The 9,200-nt window shown below is 47.7% G+C and overlaps 2 protein-coding genes across 2 annotated transcripts in view; one reads left to right on the top strand and one right to left on the bottom strand.

Annotated features, from left to right (window-relative positions):
• Positions 1 to 1,487, top strand: part of LOC139024198 (micronuclear linker histone polyprotein-like) — a 2,795-nt gene extending 1,308 nt beyond the window's left edge. Inside the window, exon 5 of the mRNA XM_070438789.1 lies at positions 889 to 1,487. Within this exon, the coding sequence (XP_070294890.1) occupies positions 889 to 1,487 (599 nt within the window). The remainder of the gene's footprint in view (positions 1 to 888) is intronic.
• Positions 1 to 9,200, bottom strand: part of LOC112069974 (mitogen-activated protein kinase kinase kinase kinase 5-like) — a 37,527-nt gene that overhangs the window by 23,190 nt on the left and 5,137 nt on the right. The window contains exons 3-4 of the mRNA XM_070438790.1: positions 4,374 to 4,416; positions 3,983 to 4,055 (exon numbers count right to left, since the gene is read on the bottom strand). The gene's annotated coding sequence lies outside the window, so the exon portion shown is untranslated. The remainder of the gene's footprint in view (positions 1 to 3,982; positions 4,056 to 4,373; positions 4,417 to 9,200) is intronic.

Genomic DNA, 9,200 nt, shown 5'->3' with positions numbered 1-9,200 from the left:
GGTGGTGGCAGCATCATGCTGTGGGGATGTTTTTCAGCGGCAGGGACTGGGAGACTAGTCAGGATCGAGGGGAAAGATGAACGGAGCAAAGTACAAAGAGATCCTTGATGACAACCTGCTTCAGAGAGCTCAGGTCTTCAGACTGGGGGTCAAAGGTTCACCTTCCAACAGAACAACGACCCTAAACACACAACCAAGACAACACAGGAGTGGCTTCGAGACAAGTCTCAATGTCCTTGAGTGGCCCAGCCAGAGACCGGGCTTGAACCCGATCAAACATCTCTGGAGAGACCTGAATATAGCTGTGCAGCAACGCTCCCCATCCAACCTGACAGAGCTTGAGAGGATCTGCAGGGAAAAATGAGAAACTCCCCAAATACAGGTGTGCCAAGCTTGTAGCGTCATACCCAAGAAGACTCGAGGCTGTAATCGCTGCCAAAGATGCTTCAACAAAGTACTGAGTAGTAAAGGGTCTGAAAACTTATGTAAAATGTAATATTTCAGTTTATTTTTAATAACTTGTTTTTGCTTTGTCATTATGGGGTAATGTGTGAAGATTGATGAGGGAAAAAAACATTTTAAATCAATTTTGTGTTAAAAGTCAAGGTACATACAGTATGTATAGTTAAGCAATGAGACACAAGAGGCAGTGCTGAATTAATACAGTCAACATCTAAATGGCGTTGTTCGGCCCGACTCTTTGGAGAGAAAGAAAGCCTACGTCCCAAATGGAACACTATTCCCTATATAGTGCACTACTTTTGACCCGAGCCCTATGGGCCCTATCATTCCTAGGGGGCCTGGTCAAAAGTAGTGCACTATAAAAGGAACAGGGAGCCGGAACAGGGAGCCATTTGGAACTCACAGTCTCAGAGAAAGACTCACCAGTAAGGAGTCCCGACAGAGGACCGTCTCAGAGAAAGACTCTCACCAGTAAGGAGTCCCTGGACAAGGACCGTTCTCAGAGAAAGATCTCACCTAGCGAGTCGACGACGTCAAGAAAGCTCCGGACACAGAGGGACCGTCTCAGAGAAAGACTCAACAGTAAGGAGTCCGACAGAGGACCTCTCAGAAAAGACTCACTCAGTACAGAGTCCCGACAGAGGACGTTCTCAGAGAAAAGACTCACCAGTAAGAAGTCCCGACAGAGGGACCGTCTCAGGAAAGACTCACCAGTAAGAGTCCGAAGAGACGTCTCAGAGAAAGACTCACCAGTAAGGAGTCCCGACAGAGGACCGTCTCAGAGAAAGACTTCACCAGTAAGGAGTCCCACGAGGACCGTCTCAGAGAAAGACTCACCAGTAAGGAGTTCCCGACAGAGACCGTCTTCAGAGAAAGACTCACACAGTAAGAGTCCCGACAGAGGACCGTCTCAGAGAAAGATCTCACCAGTAAGGAAGTCCCGACAGAGGACCTTCGTCAGTAGAAAGACTCACCAAGTAAGAAGTTCCGACAGAGGACCGTCTCAGAGAAAGACTCACCAGTAAGGAGTCCCGACGGAGGACCGTCTCAGAGAAAGACTCACCAGTAAGGAGTCCCGACAGAGGGACCGTTCTCAGAGAAAGACTCTCACCAGTAAGGAGTCCCGACAGAGGACCGTCTCAGAGAAAGACTCTCACAGTAAGAGTCCCGACAGAGGACCGTCTCAGAGAAAAAACTCACCAGTAAGGGTCCCGACAGAGACCGTCTCAGGAAAGAACTCACCAGTAAGGAGTCCCGACAGAGGACTGAGTACCGATGGAGGACGTCTCAGAAAGACTCACCAGTAAGAGTCCCGACGAGGACCGTCTCAGAGAAAGACTCACCAGTAAGGAGTCCCGACAGAGGACCGTGCTCAGAGAAAGACTCACCAGTAAGGAGTCCCGACAAGAGGACCGTCTCAGAGAAAGACTCACCAGTAAGAGTCCCGACGACAGAGGGACCGTCTCAGAGAAAGACTCACCAGTAAGGAGTCCCGACAGAGGACCGTCTCAGAGAAAGGACTCACCAGTAAGGAGTTCCCGACAGAGGACCGTCTCAGAGAAAGACTCACCAGTAAGAAGTCCCGACAGAGGGACCGTCTCAGAGAAAGACTCACCAGTAAGGAGTCCGACGACAGAGGACCGTCTCAGAGAAAGACTCACCAGTAAGAAGTCCGACCAAGAGGACCGTCTCAGAGAAAGACTCACCAGTAAGAGTCCCGACAGAGGACCGTCTCAGAGAAAAGACTCACCAGTAAGGAGTCCCGACAGAGGACCGTCTCAGAGAAAGACTCACCAGTAAAAGTCCCGACAGAGGACCGTCTCAGAGAAAAGACTCACCAGTAAGGAGTCCCCGACGGAGGACCGTCTCAGAGAAAGACTCACCAGTAAGGAGTCCCGACAGAGGACCGTCTCAGAGAAAGACTCTCACCAGTAAGGAGTCCCGACAGAGGACCGTCTCAGAGAAGACTCACCAGTAAGGAGTCCCGACAGAGGACCGTCTCAGAGAAAGACTCACCAGTAAGGTCCCGACAAGGGACCGTCCAGAGAAAGACTCACCAGTAAGGAGTTCCGACAGAGACTGAGTCCCACGGAGGACCGTCTCAGAGAAAGACTCACCAGTAAGGAGTCCCGACGGAGGACCGTCTCAAGAAAGACTCACCAGTAAAGGAGTCCGACAGAGGACCGTCTCAGAGAAAGACTCACCAGTAAGAGTCGCGGACACGAGGGACGTCTCAGAGAAAGACTCACCAGTAAGGATTCCCGACGAGGACCGTCTCAGAGAAAGACTCACCAGTAAGGATCCCGCAGAGGGACCGTCTCAGAGAAAGACTCACCAGTAAGGAGTCCCGACAGGGACCGTCTCAGAGAAAGACTCACCAGTAAGGAGTCCCGACAGAGGACCGTCTCAGAGAAAGACTCACCAGTAAAGGAGTCCCGACAGAGGACCGTTCTCAGAGAAAGACTCACCAAGTAAGAGAGTCCCGAACAGAGACCGTCTCAGAGAAAGACTCACCAAGTAAGGAATCCGACAGAGGACCGTCTCAGAGAGAAAGACTCTCACCAGTAAGGAGTCCCGACAGAGGACCGTCTCAGGGAAAGGACTCACCAGTAAGGAGTCCCACAGAGGACTGATCCCATGGAGGACCGTCTCAGAGAAAGGACTCTCACCAGTAAGGAGTCCCGACAGAGGACCGTCTCAGAGAAAGACTCACCATAAGGAGTCCCGACAGAGGACCGTCTCAGAGAAAGACTCACCAGTAAGGAGTCCGACGCCAGGGACCGTCTCAGGTGAAAGAACTCACCAGTAGGAGTCCCGACAGAGGACTGAGGTCCCGACGGAGAGGACCTGTCTCAGAGGAAAGACTCACCAGTAAGGCAAGTCCCGACGGAGTGACCGTCTCAGGGAGAAAAAGACTCACCCAGTTAAGGAGTCCCGACAGAGGGACCGTCTTCAAGAGAAAGACTCACCAGTTAAGGAAGTTCGCACAGAGGACCGTCTCAAGAGAAAGACTCACCAGAAGGAGTCAACCGAGGAGGAACCGTCTCAGAGAAAGACTCACAGTAAGGAGTCCCGACGGAGGACGTTCTCAGAGAAAAGACTCACCAGTAAGATGTCCCGAACGGAGAGGACCGTCTCAGAGAAAGACTCACAGTAAGGAGTCCCGACAGAGGGACCGTCTCAGAGGAAAGACTCACCAGTAGCGAGTCCCGACAGGAGGACCGTTCAGAGAAGACACACAGTAAGAGTCCCGACAGAGGACCGTCTCAGAGAAAGACTCACCAGTAAGGAGTCCCGACAGAGGACCGTCTCAGAGAAAAACTCACCAGTAAGGAGTCCCGACAGAGGACCGTCTCAGGGAAAGACTCACCAGTAAGGAGTCCCGACAGAGGACTGAGTCCCGATGGAGGACCGTCTCAGGGAAAGACTCACCAGTAAGGAGTCCAGACGGAGGACCGTCTCAGGGAAAGACTCACCAGTAAGGAGTCCAGACGGAGGACCGTCTCAGGGAAAGACTCACCAGTAAGGAGTCCCGATGAAGGACTTCCTCTTGGCAATGGTGGCTGTTATTTTGGCTGCTACTCCAAAATCAGCTGGAATAACAAGTGACAAGATGCATTAAGGATATATCACACAAACAAATCAAATCAAATTAGTCACATGCCCCCGAATACAACAGGTGTAGGTAGACCTTACAGTGAAATGCTTCCTTACAAGTCCCTAATCAACAATGCAGTTTACAAAAAAAATACGGTTAAGAATAAGAAATAAAAGTAACTAAAGAGCAGCAGTAAAAATAACAATAGTGAGACTATACACAGGGAAATACACAGACTACATCCAGAAAGACACACACGGCTGAGGGCCATGAGGTAGCCTTTATAGGTGTTCACAGAGGTTGAATATCTCACCTAGTTTCACATGCCCGTTGTCTGTTAGGAGGATATTAGCACCCTGAAGAAAAGAACCCAAACATCGGACCGTTATTAGCACACCAATGTACTAAAAGAGACAAATACTGCCAACCTGCACTGCATAGGAGGGTGTATATATATAGGAGGGTGTATATATATATATATATGGGAGGGTGTATCTATATATATATGAGAGGGTGTATCTATATATATATGGGAGGGTGTATATATATATATATATGGGAGGGTGTATTAGGGTGTCAGCAGAGGGTTGAATATGTCACCTAGTTGTCACAGTTCCGCGGTGGTCCTGTTAGGAGGATGATTACACCCTGAGAGAAAAGAACCCCAAAGCCTCGGACCGGAGGATAGCACACCAATGTTACTAAAAAGGAGACAGAGATACTGCCAAAAGCCTGCATGCAAGGAGGGTGAGAGTAATATAGTAGGGAGGGGGGCTGGGGAGTAGTATATATAGTGATGGAGAGAGGATCATATAATTATATATGAGAGCGGATGTATCTAAATAATATAATGGGGGGGAGGGGGTGGTGGTTATAGTAGGGGGGGGGTAGGGGGGTAGGTGATATATGGAGGGTTAGTTATACTATATATAGGGGGAGCGGGTGTAGTATTTATTATTATATATTGGGTAGGTTTTTTTGTATGTATTTTATATTATGGGGAGGAGAGTGAGGTAGAGGAGATCTGAGGTATATTAGAGGGTTGTATATTGATTAAATATAGGAGGTTTATATATTAGGAGGTGATCTTAGGGTGAGCGGGTGATATATGGGGAGGGGGTGTATGTATATATATATTATGATATAGGAGGATGTATTGTATGGAGTGGATGGTGAGGAGTGTAGTAGTGTATATATATAGGAGGGTGTATATAATGAGTGTATACTTTATATGGAGGGTGTATATATATAGGAGGTGTATATATAATATATTGGGAGGGTGTATATATATATATATAGGAGGGGTATGTATATAGGAGGGGTATATGTATATATTTAGGATGGGTTATATATTCTATATATAGCAGGAGGGTGTATAATATAGGAGGTGTGTATCTATATATAGTATAGAGGTGTATCTAATTGATTATATGTGGAGGTGTTCTAGTCTATATAGGGTGGGTATAAATGAGGGTGTATTATAATTATATAGGAGGCTGCGTAGGTATAGTATGGGAGGGTCGGGTAGTGTTGAGGTTGAGTGGAGTACTATATATGCAGGGGGGGTAATAGGCTCGTTCCATCGGCACGGGCGAGAGACTGAAACAACAATAGCTTTTCAAACACTTTGCTCTATCGCATAAAACCAAACATATCACTGGTGTTATATCATCTTCACGTGGGTTGTGTTATGACGTGACATTGCAATGTGTGGTAGCTAGCAGGGCGAGATGACTATAGTGAGGTGAAGTCAGTATGTGACCAGGCTGGGTCGCTAGTGGATTGACAGGGGTCCTGGTCAGCGATCGTGCCACGGAGAGAGAGAGAGCGGAGACTGAGAGAGAGGAGACGGAAAAAGAGAGAGAGAGGAGAGCGAGAGGAGGAGAGGAGAGAGACTAGAAGAAAGGGAGAGAGAGACGGAGGAGAACGGAGAGAGAGAGGAGGAGAGACGGAGGAGAGAGACGGAGGGTAGACAAAGAAGACGAGAGGAAGACGGATGTAGAGAGACGGAGAGAGAGAGACGGAAGGAGAGAACGGAGAGAGAGACGATGAGAGAGACGGAAGAGAAACGGAGAGAGAGAACGAGAGAGAGGACGTGACGAGAGAGAGAAAGACAGGGAGAGATCAGGGAGAGAAGGAGAGAAGACTGAGGGAGAGACAGACGCAGGATGAGAGGAGAACGGAGGTAGACTGGAGAGATGAGACGCGGAGAGAGAGGACGGAGGGAGAGATCGTGAGATGGAGAGACTTTGAGAGAGAGACGGAGGATGAAGACGAGGAGGACGAAGAGAGACGGCTGAGAACTGGAAGTGGAGAGAGACGAAAGATGGAAGAGAGACGTGAGATGAGAGACGGATGTAGAGAGACGGGTGAGTAGAGAAGAGAGACGTTGAGATGAGAACGGAGAGAGGACGGAGAGAGAGTACGGAGAGAGAGACGGAAGAGAGACGGAGGAGATGAGAGGAGTGAAGGAGATGACGAGGGAGAGACGAGAGATTGACGGAGAGAGAGAGAGACGAGGAGACGGAGAAAGACGGGGAGTGGAAGAGACAGAGTAGAGCGGAGAGACGGATGAGTAGTAGACGTGAGGTCGATACGGAGAGCGATACGTGAGATTGATATGAGAGAAGACGAGGAGAGAAACAGTAGAGAGAGAGAGACAGACAGAAACAGAGAGAGAGAGATGAGACAGAGCAGAAACGAAGAGAGGAGACAGACATACAGACAGAGAGACATACAGACAGACAGACAGACAGAGACAGACATACAGACAGAGAGACAGAGAGACAGACAGACAGACAGACAGACAGGACAGACAGACAGACAGACAGACAGAGACAGGACACAGAGAGACAGAGAGACAAGACGAGAGCGAGGAGAAAGCAAAAGAGCGACAGAGAGAGAAAAAGGGTGAGAGCAGAGATAGAGGGGAGATGACAGAGAGAAGAAGAGAGAAGAGAAAGAGAGATGGGCCAGGCCACAGAGAAGATAAGAGAAGAGGGCAGAGGAACACGGAAACTCTCTCTTCTCTCGTAGAAGTAGAGATATTCTATGGACCTAACCATGACCCACTGTTGATAAACACAGGCAGTCTGATACTAGCATGAACTGGTTAAGCTGAAACACTGCATGACGCCATCAGTCACATGCATCCATGGACACTACACACCCCCAGCAAGCCAGCCAGCCTCTCTTCCTGCGCAACAACAAACACGGCAGGGGTAATATGTACGGTGTACCCTCTGAGCAGTCAGCTTTAGCCTCTTACAGCCCGTCAGCATTTAGCCGCTCCTTGACAGCGCCCTCGAGCATTTAGGCCCTCTGACAGCCACCTCAGCATTTAGCCTCTCTGACAGCCCCGTCAGCATTTAGCCTCTCTGACAGCCCGTCAGCATTTAGCCTCTCTGACAGCCCCGTCAGCTCATTTAGCCTCTCTGACAGCCCCTCAGCATTTAGCCTCTCTGACAGCCCCGTCAGCATTTTAGCCTCCTGACAGCCCCGTAGCATTTAGCCTCTCTACAGCTCACCCTCAGCATTTAGCCTCTCTGACAGCCCCGTCAAATGCATTTAGCCTCTCTGACAGCCCCCGTCAGCATTTAGCCTCTCTGACAGCCCCGTCACATTTAGCCTCTCTGACAGCCCCGTCTAGCATTTAGCTCTCGTCATGACAGCCCCGCAAGCATTTAGCCTCTCTGACAGCCCCGTCACATTTAGCCTCTCTGACAGCCCCGCTCAGCATTTAGCCTCTCTGACAGCCCCGTCAGCATTTAGCCTCTCTGACAGCCCCGTCAGCATTTAGCCTCTCTGACAGCCCCGTCAGCATTTAGCCTTCTGACTAGCCCGTCAGCATTAGACTCTGACAGCCCCGTCAACATTTAGCCTTCTGCAGCCCCGTCAGCATTAGCATGAATCATATAGATGAAGAACCATATATTGTCAGGTAAAAAAAAGAAAGAAATGATAGACTTCATAAATCATTATGAAAAATATTGAAAAATAAATAAAATAGCAAGTACAATTGAAAAAAAAGGTGTGATGACATGATCTTTCAATAATGTGTATACACCCCCCAAAAAAACAAAAAAAACACAATGTTTATTTAGTTGCAAGGGTTCATTCAGTGAGACAGTTGTAAAAGGATGAGAGCGAAGGGTGTGTGTTATGGTACAATAGTATAGTACCACAGTGATGTGTCAATACCCATAAAACCTAGCGGTCAAACAGGGAAATGGTTCAATCGTTTTTTTCACCCATTCATTTTTTCCGTAGGGATTTTAGAAAGACTTCATATGAGGGTTTGTGTTTAGTGGAGGCTTACTCTGGCGTGACGTTTTGACAACCGTGTACATCTCTCTTAGACAAGACTTTATCAATATATTTCTCCTGTAATTTACCGCCAAAAATAAATTTAATTAGCTGCTAATGTGGCTATCATAAAAGAACTACAATACCATGATGTCTGTGAGAGACTGTCCGAATCGGGCAAAGGTTAAGAATCTCTGGATTATACATATCTAATTGCACTTAATACCTTAGCAAAGTGTCAGCTAGAGATGACGTGTAGGAGCATGCCAGGATTTGTAGTTTTGGATGTCTACTTTTATTGCTAATTATAGCATTTTTTAAATATAAGAATAAATGGAGATTAATACACTGCTCAAAAAAAAATATAAAGGCAACACTTAAACAACACAATGTAACTCCAAGTCAATCACACTTTCTGTTGAAATCAAATATGTCCATCTAGATAGCAACACGTATATTATCAATCAATTTCACATGCTGTTTGTGCAAATGAATAGACAAAAAGGTTGGAAATTATAGGCAAATTAGCAAGACACCACTGTCCACTAGAAGCAACACTGATTGACAATACATTTCACATGATGTGTGTCAAATTGGAATAGACAAAAGGTTGAAATATAGGCAATTAGCATTGCCTATTGCCTATAATTTCCACCTTTTGTCTGTCATCTACGCTGAGCAGACACAGCAAACCTTCTTACACAGCTCGGCATGATGTGCCATCCTGGATGAGCTGCACTACCTGACCACTTGTGTTGGTTGTAGACTCCGTCTCATGCACCACTAGAGTGAAAGCACCGCCAGCATTCAAAAGTGCCAAAACATCACCAGAAGC

This window comes from Salvelinus sp. IW2-2015, unplaced genomic scaffold (assembly GCF_002910315.2).
Source record: "Salvelinus sp. IW2-2015 unplaced genomic scaffold, ASM291031v2 Un_scaffold1174, whole genome shotgun sequence".
Lineage (NCBI taxonomy): Eukaryota > Metazoa > Chordata > Actinopteri > Salmoniformes > Salmonidae > Salvelinus > Salvelinus sp. IW2-2015.
Note: the sequence above shows the minus strand (reverse complement) of the source record. Positions and strands in the feature narration are given on the sequence as shown.